The 20560-nt window shown below is 34.6% G+C and overlaps 1 protein-coding gene across 1 annotated transcript in view; it reads left to right on the forward strand.

Moving 5' to 3' along the window:
* Positions 1 to 20560, forward strand: part of KIF6 (kinesin family member 6) — a 177722-nt gene that overhangs the window by 44338 nt on the left and 112824 nt on the right. Inside the window, exons 8-10 of the mRNA XM_050893845.1 lie at positions 4687 to 4830; positions 9132 to 9218; positions 13206 to 13309. Of these exons, the coding sequence (XP_050749802.1) occupies positions 4687 to 4830; positions 9132 to 9218; positions 13206 to 13309 (335 nt within the window). The remainder of the gene's footprint in view (positions 1 to 4686; positions 4831 to 9131; positions 9219 to 13205; positions 13310 to 20560) is intronic.

The following is a 20560-nucleotide window of genomic DNA, read 5'->3' on the forward strand; positions in this document are numbered from 1 at the left end:
GGTATTTCTTTTCGGCTTAGTATTTGTGGCATTGCTAAAAGACATTTATGCTTATTTATAAAAACTTCATGCACATTACATTTACGTCTCCCTGATCTGCTGTGATGTTTTCTATTCTAATGCTGTAAAACACCAAGCAAGGGTAAGAAACACTTGGCAATCAATGAAATCTGTTTTGTGGATGCTGTGCTGTTAAGTTGCAATCATTGAAGATTTTCAAGTGTGGATTTCAGACCTCACACCTGTAAGAGAAATGAAGTTCTTTCTAAGATTGAATACATAATATTGTTTCCACAGTACAGTAAACACTTTCCTGTTGCCAGAGATTTGTAATTTTTTGGAATTCTGCTGGAGAATACAGTATTTTTTCCTAAGGTTTCTTTGAAAATTTTTATATACAACATTAGCAGATCTGTGAGGCTGTCATTTTGTGGGAGAAATAAGGGGGGAGGGGGCGGAGGGAGAAGAAAAAATGCTTAACTCTAAAATTCAGATTTGTCCTTTTTAATTTATACTCCAGTATATGTGTTCTTTAGTAAAATTTACAGTTTAGGAAATCCATTAAAACAGAAAATTTTGTGGGTGTCTATATGTGAAAATTCTTTAAAATTATGATTAGGAAATATAACTGATTGTTCCACTTACTGGGAAGCATATTTTTCATTTGTGTTGTGTGTTTTTCTGTTAACAAGAACAAATCTCTTAGATTTCATTTAATCTACAATCAGAGATATTTCATCTGTCAAAAGAAGAAGCTTAAGGCACAGCAGGTGGCAGTCAGTCATTTACTATTACACTGAATTTTTTTCATACCCCCCATTTGTTTAAATTTTACCTTGAAGAAGAATGTCTGTATTTCAGTTGTACTCGTGGGAAATGATAAGGCTAAGTGACTCTAAAATGGACCTCTTCAGAATCATACAAATTGTACTCAGGATCCTTCTTATTTACTGTACGATTTTTATGTATTTATAATGCAACATTGCATGAGCTTCTGTGAGGTTGAATTTAGTAATCTGTGTAGTGTGTTTTGAGATACTCAGGTTTGAAGTGCTGTAGAAGCATAAAATATTAATGTTTTGTCATGCAACTTTTAACTCCTGTTTTAGAATAAATACAGTTGGAGATAAGCACGTTGGGTTCTGTCTGGGATTGCATATTGTTAATAAAAATGTTTTCTACTACTGAATAAAAGACCACTGAAGACAGTAAAAAATATCTTTTTGTTCAGTGGGAATTGGGCCATTCAATCCTGACCTTTCAGTGACTGATATTAAAGTACAAGCATTCCTCAAAATCAGCTTATTTACATGCTCAACTATTTAGTTATCTACTGGTGTTTGTGTTGAGTTATGCCATTTGTAAACACCTTGCATAATAAAATAGTCATGTAAAATGATTTGTGTCAAGATGAAAATGGGAACACAGTTCTGTGTTATCACACTTCATCTACTTGTTAAATATCCACAATGTGTTAAAAAATCTTTAAATAAATCAAGTGCACTTTTTCTCCAAGTGGCCTATATGTCTAGAGCAAAATGAAGATGAGATAGTGTCATGCAGCTGATCTACTATGGCAGTAGGGACAACTCAATTTTAGTGTCCACAGCAATTTGATGCATAGGTGCTCTTAAAAGTCCCTACTACGATATCTGGGTAGCTTTTGTTGTCTGTAAGATGTAGCATGTTCTGGAATTACAACTGCATTTTTTTTGTGTGTATGTAGATATTCCCTTCTGATACACAACATAGGGTATCCTGGACCAAATTTAGAGTTACAAATTAACAGTGATACAGCCACATGATTTGACACTATAGTGGAATTAGAACTATACGTATTTCCCCAAAATAATAGAATACAATGTTCCCACTGTTTTGATGAATATGCCTGTTAACTGTCATTTAACACATGGTCCATTTAGGGAATGCCAAAATATTTTATTGGTTAGTGAATGATTGCTATCCACACCTCCCAAAGTTTTTGCTGATAAGATTTGAAAATCACTGCCAGCTATAAAACGCTAGATTTATTCACATCCTATAGAAAAGGTAATTTTCTGTTTTTGTTGTTTCCTAATTAACATATATAGATATTAAAGTAACAGAAAAAACAGGAACTTTTTAATAATTTAAAGTGAAATACACGCATTTGTTTCTGATTAGCAAATCATGATTTTTTGGGGTGAATTATTTCCAGCAAGACCTGTATATATACTGGAGACAAGCATATGTTGTCCAAAAAGTAAGAATGCTTGTAATTAACTACAAGATACCAGCAGTAGAGTTTGGATTTTTTGCTGTAAGGACCAGTGCTTCAGCTGATAAACTCTACTGGAAATGGGAGGTGGGTTGGGAGACTTAACTGACAGAAATCTGAAGAGTGGGGAGGTGTGGGCAGGAATCTGGAAGGATTCTGAATATGGATCAAAGGCAATGTCAGAAGTCTTATGACTGCAGACGGACAGGAGAAAAAAGGAGACCTCTGGAGCAGGCATATGGCTTCAGAGCATGTGATACACTAAACTGCAAGATATAGATGTAGCTGATAGCTCTGTACCCACAAGTAATGCACACCCAAATCCTCATCTCCTGAGGATGCTCTGAGAACATGTCCTGGCTGCCTGTTGGCATGAGGTACTGGTGCAAATCTATTCCCTATATGAAGTTACTGCTTGCACAAAGGATATGGACAGGAACAGGGACTCTTGGGCACACTTCAGATCATATCATAACCACTTGTGAGTCTCAGGCCTTCCTTTATGCTTAACAGTATTTCCAAATGTTTCAGTGAAGTTATTTGTGAGTGATTGTACCTGCTCTGTGGTATTATGTTTTGCATAGGATGCAATTTTACAAAAAGTGACAATATTTCTGACAGCTTCCACATTTAAAAAATTTATTAGGTCTTAAAGTGGTTTGTTTGCCCCACTCAAAATGAAACTTTCTGCCTTAAATTATGTTGATTTAAAATAGTGTATTACAGTCCTGGTTCAGTAATATTATTAAGGCCTTTTAAGCTTAGACCTACCAGTATTTAAAAAAAAAACAACAAACCCCAAACCTTTTTTTATATCAAAAGGATAATAATGCCTTCTTTTTGATCATGTAAAACTGAGACAATTTTCTGATTATCAGATTTGGTTGGCTGTTAGAAGATCCAGGTTCAGACCCTGTACAGGTGGTCTCTGTCACTTTGTGAAAGAACATAATTTTCCTCTCCTTCAGATTGCTCCTCTTTCTATTCCAGATTCCTTCACTGGATTGTAAAGATTGATTTAGTGATTTAGGTGAGATTTTAATAAAGGGACTTAAAACCATCATCTTCTGTGTTATGTGACTCTGTCACATGGCTTCTGCATCATGAGAGATGATCACATAGCTTTTCAGTTGCAATGTGGGAGGGTTCAAATTCTACCTGGGCTACAGACTTCCTGCATAAACTTCAGAAAAAATGAACTTCTTTGTAACACAGTTCCCATTTTTAATGGAAATAACATATCTTCCCTCTGGCTTTTTTCCCATCCTGTCTATTCAGATTGTAGTCTCTGTGTGGCAGAGACTGAGAACGTGCTTATTAATGTATATGCTAGACTACTGTGAGGTTTCTATGCAATGTTATAAACTAACAGAGATATAACATATTTCCATCTAACAAGTTGTAATATACGAGGTTTGAAAACCTTGATGCAGGAATGGGTTTCCAGATTCCTTTACAAGATAGTAATTTTCGTATTATTATTCATCCCTCTCAGGGCTGCCAGTGTAAGATTTATAGTAATAAGAAATTTTAACTTTCTGAAGACTGTTAAGAGAAACTAGTGCCAGCAAAAAAGTTGCTACTAAATTTTCTAAAATAACAATTTGCTTAAGTGCAGCATAAACATTTATTAAAGGAAAACCAGCTCCTAATCATTTAGGATAGCTCGCACAACTCATATAGCTACAGTTTTTCAGTACAGTGCTTGGCCGTATAACAGTTCAAATCTTTTATATCACAACAGATCATGGGGTAATCTAGCTTTTTATTTAATAATAATTAGGTCCTATAATGTAAACAGCTGAGAAGGGAAACTGAGAATAGTAGATGTACCATTTCCTTTTTTGGCCAAGACATATATATTCTAAACTGAATTATTTCTTTCCAGGAGTACATTGTAATCATGCACCCTTTTATTTGTGTTTTACTTTTCAAGACACTATCTCAGAAACAAATGTATTGATGATCCCTCTAGGAACCATGTGCTTTAAGAATGTGTAATTTTAAAAGCATACTTTAGCAAATATTAAGGAAGTTTTTACTTGAATACTATCCATACTTTATTATTATTATAGAAAAAATATGAGGAAGACTTTCAGTAAGTTCCTGTGTCTTAGGAAAGTCTGTGGTTTTTAGTTTATCGTGTTCAGTTTCCATGTTGCTGAGAGGCTGTAAAGCGAGTGTATGCTAAAATAAAATTTATTTGGTCTTTCAGGTCCAGCTCCTACAAACACATATAAACATACTGAAATTTAAGTTGAAATTATTTCAATAAAATCAATGGGTTTGCAGGTAACTGAGTGCATAAGTGTAGCTTTGTTGTATCAGAAGTTTAGGTTCCTGAGCAGGTTGTTTTTGTTCTTTTTGTGTGTCAGTCATTAATAGACATGTAAATTTAAAAGTCTCTTCCATTTTTACTATTGTTTCAGGTAATAATTGCCCTTGCAGAGAAAAACCGGTCCCACATTCCTTACCGAAACTCTATGATGACCTCAGTGCTAAGAGACAGCCTGGGAGGAAACTGCATGACTACCATGATAGCAACGCTCTCTATAGACAAAAGAAATATAGACGTATGTTATTTCTACCTATTTTCAACAAAATGTTTTCACTTCTCTAAAGATCCTGCTCTTTTGACTTTTATTACAGTTTGCAGTTAAAGTGTGTATGCTTTCATTCTTATCCTTACAAAAAAACATTTTAACTTTGTTTCCAGGAGATAATTTTATCAGTGGAAATTGCAGTAAGACGTAGAGAAATCCCTTAGGAAATGTGCTTTTCTCTAAGTAATTTCAAGTCAAGGAGTAGTTGGGAAATGACTTGCACCTAGTAATGAACTTTTTTTTTTTTTTTAAATTTACTGTTTTCCTGATGAATAAATCTTTGAGGTATGAAAATGCATTTCTAAGGAATTTTCCACAGGACATATTGGTAAGATCTATAAGTAGATTATGGATCACACTGAAAGCCTTGGCAGAACTTCTGTAGGCTTCTTTGGAGTTGAGATTTCACTGAGTACGGTAGACAACTGGAGAGTTCACTGGGGGGAGAGGGAATTAGGTGGGGTGATTTGGGTTTTTTGGAAATTTTTTGAATACTTTATCTCACTTCACCAATTTCCTGCACTGGAATTATCTGTAGTGATGTTTTCTTCTCTTTGTTTACCAAAAGGGCTGTAGCGGGTATCAAAGGGCTGTAATGCATGGGGCTACATCTGGCTGGTGACTGGTCACCAGCAGTGTTCCTCAGGCTTCAATTCTAGGGCCAGTTCTGTTCAATATATTTGTCAATGATCTGGTTGCAGGAGTTGAATGCACCGTTAGCAAGTTTGCTGATGATACCAAACTGGGACGTGCTGTTGACTCTCTTGAGGAACAAGATGCCTTGCAGAGGGATCTACATAGATTGGAGCATGGGGCTATGATTAATGGGATGAAATTTAACAAGTCAAAATGCTGGATTCCACACCTAGGATGGAGTAATGCCGGGCACAAGTATAAATTGGGAGAGGAGTGGCTGGAGAGCAGCCCTGCAGAAAGGGATCTGGGGGTGCTGGTCGACAGCAGGCACAATATGAGTCAGCAGTGTGCCCTGGCAGCCAAGACTCCTGGCGGCATCCTGGGGTGCATCACAGTATAACCAGCCTGTCAAAAGAGGTGATTATCCCGCTGTATTCAGCGTTGGTGCGGCCTCACCTTGAGTACTGTATGCAGTTCTGGGTCCCATAATTTAAGAAGGATGTTAAGGTCCTTGAATGCATCCAGAGGAGGGCAACAAAGCTGGTGAAAGGGCTGGAAGGCATGTCCTGTGAGGAGCGGCTAAGGGCTTTGGGCTTGTCTAGTTTGGAGACAAGGAGGCTGAGGGGCGACCTCATTGCTCTCCACAGCTTCCTGAGGAGGGGAAGTGGAGAGGGAGGTGCTGATCTCTTCTCCCTGGTATCCAGTGATAGATCATGTGGGAATGGTTTAAAGCTGCACCAGGGAAGGTTTAGACTGGACATTAGGAAGCATTTCTTTACCGAGAGGGTGGTCAAACACTGGAACAGGCTTCCTAGAGAGGTGGTCGATGCCCCAAGCCTGTCAGTGTTTCAGAGGCATTTGGACAATGCCCTTAATAACATACTTTAAGTTTTGGTCAGCCCTGAATTGGCCAGGCAGTTGGACTAGATGATTGTTGTAGGTCCCTTCCAACTGAAATATTCTATTCTATTCTAAAATATGTTGCAATGTGAATACATAGAACTGCTCAAAGCCACTTATAATCTATTTATTTCCTGATTTTCCATAACATCAAAGTGTTCTAATGCGATTAAACAAGAAAAAAACCTATTAAGCCTAAGACTGTTTTCCGAAATACAGTGGAAAGCATTATACTAAAACCATACTTCATCTAGTTGAAGACTTTTTTTCTTTAGAAAATGGACTTTGCTGTTAAATGAAAACAGATTGTTCAGACTTGTAAACATGTAATTATGCAAGCATGACGTCTGGTTACAAATGCAACTGGGTAAGTCTGTTAATGAATTTTTTTTAAGACTGTGTGGGATAGGCACCCTTTTGTATATCAATTCATCAGGTGTATGTATCTCACATTGCAATGTAGGTTTCTATTTTGGGAATGTTTAGCCCAAGCAATTATCCAGAGTAGGCTACTGACAATTTTCCTGTTCTTGCTTTAACATATACCTTCTACACAACAGACCTTCTTCTTCAGTTCTCCCAAAAATAAATAAAAAAATCCCTACCCTGCTCCCCAAAATCTGATATGTGTGAGTAATATTAGGACAGATGTTAAGTCAATTACTAAACAATAGAAAATGTCAGAATTAGGATAGCTGCATAATTTTAATTTGGAGTTCTGTGAGTCATTATGCATAGTTATGCTTGGTTTGCTTGCTTGTTTGTTTTTTTCCATTGGATATACATTTCATTCACAAAGGAAGCACAAGACAGAATTACCCCCCAGCATGAATTGAAGTTGTATAACAACAACTTTCTTAAGGACCTAGCTTTGTCTCTTGCAAGGAAAGCAATAAAGCAGAGAATTGAAAGTAAGAAAGGGCACTCATATGAGGAGGACAAATAGAATATTATCCTAGAGAACGAGATTATATTGCTACTTCTACCAAAGAGTTTGTATACAATTTCTCACATCACCTACATCAGATTTTTTGTGCTAGTTTTGTGGAGTGCTTGAAAGAAGGTGTTGATTCTGAATTATAGATATATTAATTATTATAGCTGTAACTGAATTTGAATGGAGGCTGTTTTGAACAGAAGATCATATAATGATAATAATCAAATATCATTATTTTGGTACTTTTTACTTCAGTTTCTCTTCTGTTAAGTGTAGTCATTCCACACACTTGCAGCAAAGCAATATCTAGAGGGTTAATTGATTCGTTTTTGTGAAGCCCTCAGGTACTGTAATGATAAGCATGGCAGAAAAAATGATTAGGAAATTAGTAGCTGTCAGCTTTGATTACCGTTTTGATGGCATAAAATAAATAGATCGTAAGCTTACATATTGAATATTGAACATATGCTTCACACTGAACAGGGCAAAGAGGTCTGGTGGAAATGTATGTATGTGTACTGTACATATAGTTGTACTTAATATATGTATAGAACAATTAAAAACACATTAGCTGATCATCATAGCACAGGCACTGTACAGCAGAGGCAAACATAGAGTCCAGCTAAGACTGTGTGCAGCTCTCTTAATTGTAAGGCCTTCCTTTCTTTTCCTTGAAAACTCTTCTTTGATTCTGTGTGTATATATTATGTCTTTGGCAATAAACACTAGTATCTTTCATCATGTAACCCTAATTCAGATACCACCCCTCCAAGCACCGAAAGAGACAGAAGTTCTGTGGAAAAAGGAATATTTGATCATATATTTAAATTGGTATTTTCATATGTTGGAGGTCTGAAAACTGCAGAATTACTTTTATTCTGAAATACGAGTCTGTAACAGTAGTAAAGGTCTCTTAATGTAGGGGTTATGTGTAAATTCTTACATTTTAAATGCAGACTGGCACATCTCAGAAAATTTTGTCATACAGTTTATCAAGCATCATTGGAACTTCTAAGACTACTGTGTGATGTTTTATTCTTTGAGCTAACTGAGAGCAATTGCTGGCTTTTTATTCAGTAGGTAGATAAGTTCTCTAGCAGGGTCTGGCATGTAAGTATTGGCTGATCTCACAGGAGGGAACAATACTTAGCGATCCTCGATTTCATTCTGTGCCCTAGATGGGAGTATGCACTGGTTGTCACAGAGTTTCCTCCACAAACTCAGTCTTGTATCTTCTTTTTTTTTTCTGCCTTCCTTTCCTCCTGCACCCCATCTTAGCTCACCTGACAGTTTTTTATCTGGTATCTTAGTTCTCCGGTATGTCTCCTAGTTCCAAGTCTCCCAGCTTGTTTCTCATTTATCTTGGACTTCCACTCTTCTTCCCTTCTTTTACATACACTTCTCTAGTCTCATTTTCACCAAAAAAATTGGGTTTAGTTACTTTTCTCTTCTTCTCATCATTCAAAAGTTTTTACCTTCTGAGTAGTATGGCTTTCTTATCCTTTAGTGCCAGCTGGGGACTCATTTGAAACACAGTTGATCAAGGGATTGACTGGGTCAATAAAATATGTACTATGATTTGACAGTTTTATATGTCGCTGTCATTAATATGCTAACCTAATTTCCCTTGAATATTGTTGTTATGGAATATGAAATGATAGATTATTTCTGTGAAATATACATTTCTAAGAAATAGAAACTTAGTTTGATGACTTCATTAGCAGTCTGTTCTACTTACCTGGTGCAAAACTAACTGAAATTTTTCTTTTTTCTCTCTTTCTTTCTTTTTTTCTTCCAGGAATCTATATCAACCTGCAGATTTGCACAGCGAGTTGCTCTTATTAAGAATGAAGCAATTCTTAATGAAGAAATTGACCCCAGATTGGTGAGAGTTGTCTGGGGGCAGAGGGAAGGAGATTGCTTGTTTTAAGTTTTAATAATCAATAGCAGTGAAATGAATGTTGAGGATTTTATACTGAATCGCCCCATTAAACTGTTTTTAGATGCAACTTCCAATTTTTTCTATAAAATAACTACTATTTTTATGGTTTTCTTTTGGACATAATTATAATTAAATGGACCTTTATAAAACCTCTGAAGGCTTTCTCAACTCTTAAGGGATCTGAGGAGCAATGGTCACTTTCAGTATCATCTTTGTGTTGCTTCTTTTAGGGTGTTAGTTTCTAAATCATAGTCACAGATGATTGGATATCCCTAAAACTCTTAAAAAATCTACTAAGATTACTAGTCACTTGATGAAGGCATGCTGCTGCACTGAAACAGTTTGTGTATTAAAAAGCTAAGAAACATACAGATACAGCCCTTTCTTGAGATTGGTCCAAGGAACATTTTAGCTAGGAAGAAAGAACTCTGTAAAGTCACCATTAGGACAAAAAGAAGACAAGTAAATGAGATGTGGAAATAGGATTTCCACACTAAAGCATTAGGCTGATGGTCACATCCCAAGGAGCAGCAGAGGAGCTCTGCAGAATGGATTGGGGATTTAGGAAGTGCAGAGAAGGATAGAGGTAATAATCCACATTGGTAAAGCACAAAGCATTGCCATATAAAGAAAACAAGTTTCTTCTTTTAATGTGCATAAAACAAAAATGTGCTTTATTTTTTCTTTTTAGTATATTTAGTTAGTCTTTCCTTTGAAAGATCTTATATGCCTCTAGCTTGTTACATACCAGATTTGTTTGACGATGTGCTCTGTAATGATAAGTTCTACTATATTAAGAGGCCTTTGTTAGTTTATTTAATGTAATTTTCTGCATTACCTGGAAAATTTATTTCCTTTGTAAATATTAAGTACACCTATTAAGGCCTGATTAATTCAACATAGTATTGCAGATAATGATAGCTACTGGATCAGCTGGGTTGCATGCTGTATATCAAAGATGTTTTCTGATATGGGAAATACTTGACTGAGGTTACACTGGTCATGCCAAAGCTGCATATATGAATATAATGAAGAACTATGGATGCATTTCAGCACACCCTCTGTCTCTGTGACAGAGACATCAGATGAAAAATAAGTTCAGGTTAAGCTATTTTATTATTCTGTTTATATATAAACAGACAAGATTTAAAACATAGTTTTTAACAACATAATTATAAGTTTGAACTGAGCTTTTCACCTCTGAAGAATATAAAATCTGAATGAAATATTCTAATTTCAGTTGTCCTGTATGTTTTTATGATATTCTAGTCACATCATCATTCTTTTTAACGGGCAAAATTACTACTGTATTTCTAAATTTCTCATGACTAATTTGTAATTACAAGTTTTATGTATTTTGTTCTCATATGACCTTCTGAACTGGCTAGGAAATACTTTCCCCTTGAATGCTAGACTACAGAATGGTAGATTATATAACGTAAGAAGCAGTTGTCTAAAAATTGGAAATTAGATAGTTGATTATTTCATTCATTGTTACTTGATGGTAATTAACATATTTCAGTTACTGTTAATGATTGTGCTTTTATTTTCACTTGTCCTTGAAGTTCAAAAGGAATAGGAGATTTTGTCAGATTTTCTGCTGTTTTTCTTTTTTTATTATTATTTTATTTATTTTTCTTTCCAAACAATTTCTAACAGTAACAGCATCAAAAAAAAAAAAAAGAGAGCGGCCAAAAAATAAACCCAGTAGGCTCTGAACAACTTCTTCATTTCTGTCTGTCCTTTTTTTAATTTCCTACATAGGCTTTATAGTAGCAAATCATGCAGAGCATTTCTTCCATGGCCACAGAAGCTTTTGATTGAGGTGGAACACATGCAGGCACCTGAACATTTACTACATCCTGTGGAGCTATACTCCACGAGCTTGGTATGTCTCGCTCTGCAGGATCATTTAGCAAGTAAAGCAAAAGTGGACTCGTGAGAGTTAGAAAACCATCCCCTCTTGTGGAAAAGGCAGGGGAACACAGGTATCTAGACTTTATATGGCTCTGTGTTCACTGTGGAATTTGTTGCCTGTCTTAACTACCTAAAGTATATTCCCAGGGTGCAACCTGATTATTCAGTAAAGGGCTGGACTTTTTTCAGAAGATCAAATGCCATTTATTTGCAGTATTTATCATCTGTAGGTTAAACACTTGCTTTATAAAGGGAGTGCATAATATCTCTTGCTAGATCTAAGTTAAGTCTGACTGTTGTGTTAACTTTATTCTTCATAATGGAGACTTCCTGACTGTGTATCTTACTAAGAAGATGAACTTGTACCCATTGTACTTTTTAAGCGACTCACTTCTGACCAAAGGATTTGGTTTAAATTGAAAACCAAACCATTGAGCCTGAATTAAATCTAATCTCCTCTGGCATTCGTTTAAAAATAGAAAAGAAAATATGCTTCTGTAGATTTTTGTTTGTCTTAATAATACTTGAAAATGAGTCTTTTATCCATATCCTGAAAATGGTATTTCTGCTGTCAGATTGAGGTTATTCACGCTAGCAGATTTCAACATTGAACAGGGATGGTACTATCAGTTCAGCTTTCTGCCATTTTATATTCCAGCCCCAAATTTTATTTTACTTACTCAATAATTGGCACAGATTACGTCAGAGTGTGGCACCAGTGAGGCAATCTGCAATATTCTTGAAGCACTCTTGCAACATCTGTAATTAACAGTTCACCACGTTAATAGATTCTTAAATAAAATATTGTAAGTTAGCCTTTCATACTTTGTAGTAACAAATGTGTTACAAGTAAGTTTAGAGTTAAAAGAAATAATCATATGTATGTTCAGAATATTTTGATTTTACAAGTAAAAATACTTACTCAAAGTTTAGGAAGTCATGGTTAAATTTAAACATTAAAAGAAATACAGATATTTGAAGGAATTTTAACATCCAGTGAAAATGTGTCATCAATTTCAACAATCTTATTTCAAGAAAGTGCGTGCAATCAAGAACGATTCATTTTTCCTTGAAAACATTCGTCTCTTGGAAACTTATTTTGCACATGGAATCAGCATGCATATCCATCTAAAAATATCATTGGACTCCTGATACATTTGAGCCATTATAAGGTGATGCATCATTAAAATGATCAGTCATAAAGTATCCAAGAACTTGCTCATTCATTTTTTAGACTTAGGGATTTGCATATTGTCCCTGCTTTGTAGAATTCGGCCTTGGGAGGCTAGTGATTTGTAAAATATGGTTTTATACAGACGTTTTTTCCAAAAGTACAGGCTCCAATAATGAGCTATTAGAATTTAAAAATCTAGTACAGTTCTCCAAGTCACTTTCTCAATCATTACTATTCGTTAATGCTACTTAATTTCATTATGTTGATTTATACTATTTGTTTGTTGTTAGCAACTGATACATCCTACAATTATAGTATGCTGTAATTCTAATAAGAGTGGAATGTTACATGAAAAAGAAGAAAAGTTAAGATTAAAATACTAAGATATTGTTTTGGAATTTCTGTTTCTAAAGGGAAGGTTAAAAAAAATCACTTTTGGTGTGTAGTTGTCCTTTCTCTAACAAAGACCTCAGTTTTATTTTAAATGTGTTTTCATTACTAAAAGGCAAAACTAATGAGTCAGAAAGCTCTTTTTATTCCTATGGCAAATTATTTTTCTCTTTTGCAAATAATCTTTTGAACTCTTTCCATACAGCCGTGTCTTCTAACACATAGAATTTACTGAGTGTGGAAGACTTTTCTTGTTTTTATAAATGGAAAAGGAAAAAAAGTGCTTGGTGTATTTAAGGCATTTAGACTGTTTTTAAAAAAAGAGATGATGTTTAAAAAAAGAGAAAACCAAAGTATAATATTTCCCTAAACTCAGTCTTCTAATGCAAAAATCATAAACTAGCTATTAATTTGTAGGTGATGCTTGGTTTATGCCTTGCTGTTTGTAGACGATTGTCCAGCTGAAAAAGGAGATCCAGGAGTTGAAGGATGAGCTGGCGCTGGTGACTGGCAAGCAAAGAACATCAGAGCTTTCACAAGAAGAACTACTTCAGTAATGGCTTACATTGTTTTCATTTTCTTCTTTTGTGGTGATGCTTTTCATCAGTTTCTTTGTTGGCATAAATATTTAAATTCATCTCAGAGATTTAAACTTCTCTGAGTGAATAATAAAGTGAAGTTAGGTGCCAGGTTAGAATGGCAGTTTTCCATGAAAAGCTCTGTGAGGCTGCTGGCTGTGTTTTTGCAGCCTCAGCTTTGAGGAAGTGAAGTAAAGTAAACGCAAAGGATGGGAATGCCTGTCAGATGCCAGGCAAAAAGAAGTGTTGTATAATAGTGCAGAATAAAAAAAAACAGTCTCTCTCAAAACTGGATATACGATCTGAGTAGAATTCAAGAAATATTCTTTGTGCTGAGAAGTATCCTGCTGCAGTGTTAGTTTGACATAGGCCAAGAGAAATCTTGCATTTCTGATACACAATTAATCAATGTCTTAAAAGCCAAATATTCAAATTTTTTACTGAGCATGCTATTGAAAATGCATGATTAATTCACATAAGTGTTGTAACATCTTACAGTTTTTTGTAACAGATCAGTATGGCATGTAAGAACTTTCTATGTATAATGTAGAAATATTTACTTAGGTCTAAATGTTCACAATAACTAAATTCAATTCCCAGTTTTGAAAAATCAGTTGATTCTGTAGGATGGACCTATTCAGTATCTCTGCCTCATCTCTATAGAGAAAGTAGTAACCGCCTAGAGATTTTGTTTGGTTAGTATATTAACGGTAACTAAGTTGAAGCTGTGAGAATTTTTAGTCTTATTTTAATTTCTCTTGGAACTGGTCCAGAAGAAAACTACCAGTGCTAACAATTTCTCCCCAGTCCAGGAGATTCTGGGAGACATGAGGACAAGCTGCTACCTTGAACCTCGAGTTTCTCATGTAGATTGTTGTCATTATTAATTCTTGGTTTTGATTGTTTGTTTTGTTTTAATTCAGAAACTAAATGACATCCATATCAAGGATGAGGAGCTAGATAGCATTATGTATATATTTCTTTTACACTGTTAATCTGAGTCATTTTCAACATAGGCAGTTACCAGTATAATTTTCTAATCAGAAATGTCCCCTCAGTTCCTGCTGGGTTAATACTTATTTATCATTCTGCCCAAACGTATGGGAGTCAAATGCATCAAGAACATTACAGGGTAGCACTGGATGTGACAAAATCAAGCCATAGAAAGAAAACTAAAGAAACAAGAACAGAGAAGTATCTTTTTTCTTCTTTACATGCAAAATTAAATGCCCTTATTAGCTAGTTTCTTTTTACCCTGACAGAACTAGTCCTTCAGAAGATGAATGACTCTTAGTGACTTTATTCAGATATACTTAAATAAGCTATATATTCATTTAAAGATGTACTTTCCTAACATTATTGTAAAAATCTGTCACATGGATTTTCCACTGTGGTCTTGTTTGCTGTTTAGTTTGTATAGGGGAACTGGGTTTTTGGGAATCATTTGGATTTTTTAGGCCACATTCATGAACCTTACTGTCTAAGATTTCCTACCTGACTTTTTGCCATGAAAATGGCAGTCTTATAGATGGGAATAGGTTCACAGTTGATGAAAGTTTTTAATATGAATATGCAAAGGAAAACTAGGAACATACCATCTGCATACAGTTGCACTATAGCGTACATCTGGGAGGCAGTTTCAAGCAGAGAGCAGAAGATACTGCTAGTGAATAACTGTCATATACATGAGTCAGACTGGCTTATTAATACTATATGCTGTAGTTGAATGGAATATTGAAAGATAAGTCAATCTTTTTTTAAACAGTTCAAGTGGGGGAAAATATCAAATGTCAGGTTTTATGAGTTTTGCATTTGTATGTGTTGCAAGCAGAGTGTTCACAGGTAAACAATCGATGTGGACTAAGCACCCAAATGAAAGTATAATGAAATGATAGTATAAAAAACCACTGCTTCCATGAAAGTGTCTTTCTGTGGTTTTGAACACGTCTACATTTTGAGCTCGCTTTCATATGGCGATAATATTTGTGACCATGCTGGTTTACATCTGTCTGAGCCTCCTGTCCATAAATGTCCTGAGCGTTTATGAAAATCAACAGATAGCATCTAAGTGTTCTGTCTCCAGTTAAAGTCTATCAATGCATAACACAGCAAATCTTTATGACAGTTCTGTTTATTGAGACTGGCCATCTGGGTTTGGAGCTACTCGTTATCTGGAGAGTTTGTTCACATTAAAGAATAAATATACAAGTGAGTAGTCCAAACAGAAGTATTGACCTGGATGAGGGCTGATAAAATCATGATCTACTATTACTGGAAAATGTCTATGTTGTGGTTTGCATCTAGTTTTGCATCTATAATGACAACTAAATAATATTACTTATCGGGAGACATATGGATCAGATTGTTATGACAGACAGAAGAGGAAAAGAAACGTGGTATGGGTGATAATGCAACATACTGTGTTGCACTTGAATTGGAGTTGCCACCCAAGAATGGTTCTTAGGAGTGGAGATCCCCAACCCTGTTGGGGATCCCTGTAGGGTATTCCAGACAGAATAATCTTTTTTCTCTCTCTCTCTCTCTCTTTTTTTTTTTTTTTGATTGATGCTTTTTTAGTATGCCAGAGAGGAAATTATCATTAGGATCATTATGGATTTCAAATAGTATTTAGACATTTCTGCTTAGTTAGGATATCTTCTGTTTAAACTTAAATAAACTGTATCTTGACATGTATATGTATGTGTATATATATAAAAATAATCCAAGTTTACATAGTTCTTTTCAAAATTCTTAAACTTTAACAAAAGTCTTACTGTGATTCATTTTATTACAAATAAGGTAATTAACTCGTAAGGAGAAGTGTTACTAAATATAGTCTCATCAAAAATGGATGTGTTTTAATTCTTCTTATTCTGATTCATCATACATATTTCAAGGGAGGTCAGAGCAAAATTAATCTGTTGAAAGCATTCTGTGCCAATTTTTTTATTTATTCTTTGATTCTGAACACAAATGATCAAAGGTACAAAACATGTCAATGAAAAACTCCATGCACTAAGTATGTATTTATTTTGTTGTCTCTGCACAAGTCTTTATCTCAGGCACTTTTCAGTAGAAGATGAATGCCAAAATGAAACTGGGTCCAGTGGTACCTCTGTAGATCCAATAATATTTTTTTAGTTTAATAAAATGGTTATGGTAATGCATAGGTTTTTTGCTCTCTACACAAGTTGCAGGAAATAAGTGTTAGCGATTGCCCTGGAAATAAGTATTACTGTTATGTTAAAATGATATTTTGTATGTTTCTTGACTTACTAAGTCAAGAAATGCCAAACATTTCTTACAATAATGAGCTTCATTCCACTTGTTACTTTCAGGGCATTCCAAATTAAATCAGTGGGCTACTCAATGCAGTTAAAATTGCTAAAAGTTTGAAGTTAGTATGTGAATAAGCTGTAGTTCATTCTTCATTGATTTTTTTCCTCACTTAAATCAAAGAAGTGTCTTCAGGGATTTTTTTTTTTTTTATTATTATTATTCATTTAATGGAAGGAAAAAAACATCTGTCAAATAGGCTTTTCTCATAACCACTACAATGTCACATTGTCATTCACTAAGTTTAAAACAAAATGGAAAACAAATGCTCTTGACTTTTCTTGTGAATGCTAAATTATAATGCAACACAACTTATCAGTCCTGTGAATAAAGCTACAGCTGTCTGGAATTCTTACTTCAGAATTCTGTGTTAAATAGTAAGCATTTATATTACTATGTCATATTTTTGATGTTATTATTTTATTCTCATAAATGTTAAACATACATGAATTCTGCTGCTCTCATTTTGTTTATTTAAAAAGCACAGCATAAAAAATTCAGCTAGACTACATAAGTGGTTCAGAACATAGTTCATAAAATGCTTCCAAAATCTGAATTGCTTGCTTTGGATCTTACCACATACTTCCTCAGCTGTAAAGGGCTGATCTCTAAATATTTCTTTGAGCTGGAGAATTAGTTTCTTGTTTAGGGGGAAAAAAAAAAGAAACACTTTGGACTAGTTTTGAAAAATATGAAAATAACATCATACATACCAAATAGAAAGAAATTGTACTCTTGCAGGCTTCTGTATTATGCTTTAGAATAGAATTAAATGGCCTTCAAATGATTTTTTTTTTTTTTGAGAAGCATGCCAAAAGTAAAAGGGAGAGTCCTTTTTGTTTGAATCATTTGGGATATTTTTTTTTTTTTTTTGTTATAAATGAGCTCACTAGCAATTTACAATGTGTGCCCAGAAAGTCAGGATTTCAAATCAAGATCCTGTGTTCCAGAGCACCCACGCTTCCAGAGCCTTTGCCAGTTGGAATTCTCTGGGAACAGGACCGGAAGTACTGGCTTAGCACTTTAATTTATTAATAACTTTACCTTATTTCTTTCAGATACATATGTTATTACAGACACTTCTATTTTTTACTTCAACAGTCATATATTGTTCATCTTACTCAAGTCCTGGATTTCTCATTACTTCTTTCTGTCTTTCATTTTTCTGTTTCAACATTGTGACATCTGTATGCTATCATGGCATTAACAATATTGCACTGTTGTACAATATAGAGCTTTAACAGTTACTCCTACTTAAGCTGTTGAACAAATGGTTTCATTTACAAAGCAGAGTGAATGTTCTTATTTGCTGATGTCAGTGTTCAATTTCAGTTGCAAGGTGGAAGAAATAGAAACATATTACCTTGCCTTATGTCAACACAGCTTTGCAGACAGTGGATTTGTGTAGAAGTTAGCAGACTGACTAACATAAGCTGTGTAGGCAATATTCAAGAGAAAAGAAGCTACCTTAACTATAAAGTAGTCTTAACATCTCACATGTAAACTTCTCGCTTAGACGCCTGATTTAGAATGCTATTAATTCAATGTATTTCTCTAGAGGGCATTTTTTCTCTTAAGTGTTATAAAATCTTTAGTGACAGCACAGGAAGTTCAGATTCCTAATGCAGGTACGTAAGCTGGATGCTTAAAGGAAGTGTAAATACTTTTCTTTGGTCTTGCTGTTTTGTTCCAAGGTCACTGAAAGTAGAAAAAAATTCTTATATTATTTAAACTGATCACCTTTTACATTTAAACTATTGAGAGATAATTTGAAGTTCTTTTCAAAGATTAGCAAGTTTGGTTTACCGTGGGGAAAAAAAAAAGGAAACTACATACTATGTCCTGTTTTCTAATGTTCAAAAGTATAGCAGTCATCTAATGTCACATGATTTCAGGAAAGGTAATGAAATATAGTATAACTCATATTAGTGAGATGTATGGAGAAAAGATAGCATAGCTGAATTTGATTATTTAGATGTTTGAAAGAATCTTGGAGCCAATTTCCAAATATATATATTCCAAAGTATCTGATCATAGCAGCTTTTTGAATCTCACTGAAATTCATTGAATGCTTGGTCAGCTGAGTTGCTTCTGAAAGTACCACTAAGTACGTGTTTGCATCTTTTGGCACTTTAAGTACTTTCTGAAAATCTCTTTCTTCTGAGCTTTTACATCTAATTAATAACCCATAAGTGACACTTTACACCATTTTTTCAAAACTACCTCTCTCTTCTATACTGTAGAAATGTCTCGGTGTTCATCCATATGAGTCCTTTTGACTTCCTTGAGTAGTTTTTATGCTTGTCCTATGTTCTTTCTTTTTATTTCAAGTTCTTGCTACCTTCTCCTTAGAGATATTTATATTTTTCAGATTTTGATAAACTGAAGCTTAGTTTTCTCTTGCTACTTTTAGATACACTCTAGTGATTACAATATGACTACTGTTATGGCCACAAATATTAGCTGGCAGTGAGTAACATTTCTTTATGTATGTGCTTTTGGTTTGTTATTACAAAGTGCTGTTAAAGAAGGAAATCATCTACTCGGCAAGCTACTTGACATGTTTCTTCTCTGCAAAAAATTTGCATGTGTAGTATTAGTGTAGGCATTTCTTTTTCCCTGTATAAACCAGTCTCGGTCCTTTTATAGTCCATGCCAAATCTCCTCTTGACTTACTGATACAAAGATTTAGATCTGTGTGCATTTCATCATTGGAATGAATGATTTTCAACTGCGTAGAAACTCTTTACATCTGTTTGCCACATTGTAACCATCTAATTCAGAAGAATCTCCTTACATAAGAAGGTAGCAAAAATGGCTTTGCCCATATGTCTAATTAAAAAAAAGGGGGATTATATGTGTAATAGGAGGTGTATGCTTCTCTACTGTGCAGTGCAAGTGTTTAATGGTAATCATTCATCCATGTGTATGATGCTGTTTGTTTGATTGCTTTACAAAATTAGAAGCTCTATTTTCAAAATTTTTACCCTCAAATAACTGAACTTGATACAGTCGAAAAAAAAATCCAAATGTTCCATGCCAGCTTGAATTTAGGTAATCTCTTTGGATGCCAGCCTATTGGCTACGTAAAGAGGCAACATGTAAATCCTAATTGTTGCCTATAGTATTAACAAAATGTACATGGTATTCAAAAATCTATTTGTTTCTAATCATTATCAGTAGGGAAGAATGTGCTTTTGCTCTGTTATCAGTTATTTTATAAGCATTTGGCCCCTGCTGAAAATATTAGATAATTAGGAATAGAAGTTAGGAAAGACCATTTGGTCTAATAAACATGTTCATATTAGACCAATATCAGCCAACATTCAATATTTATGAAAATCAGTTTATCTCCATACATGTAAATCGTTGGCCATATCACTGTGTTCTCTATTTTCGACTGTTCTTTTTACATTTCTAAATATGAGAACTTAAAATGTTTACTATGTCTGTGGCTCTTTGGTTTTGGGTTGGTTTTTGTTTTGTTGTGTGAGATATCATGACTTTCTCTTCAGGAACATTACTGTATTGAAAACATTATTCAAATCTCACTCACAAGTTTTATTTTCACTGTTTAAGAGGATTGCTATCTATGCAGGCTTAAGAGAGACTTGAAAGTTTAAAGGTCATAATATTTGTTTGTGGAATTATAGGATTCACTTCATTAAACTGACTCAAAGGCCAGAAGTTTTCCAAACTTTAATATATAATAGAAAGCTCCAAAATCATCTTTAAGACCTTCAAATTACAGCAGTGGTAAAATTTCGAAAATCTGAAGCATTTGTTTTCAAGAATAATTTAGGTTTGTAGTACTTTGCTTTCAGTTGATTTCCAATGGTGTTTCTGAGGCTTTCCAACTCATTATCTGAGGCTTTTAAGGAGCTTAAGTT

This window comes from Gymnogyps californianus, chromosome 3 (genome assembly GCF_018139145.2).
Source record: "Gymnogyps californianus isolate 813 chromosome 3, ASM1813914v2, whole genome shotgun sequence".
Lineage (NCBI taxonomy): Eukaryota > Metazoa > Chordata > Aves > Accipitriformes > Cathartidae > Gymnogyps > Gymnogyps californianus.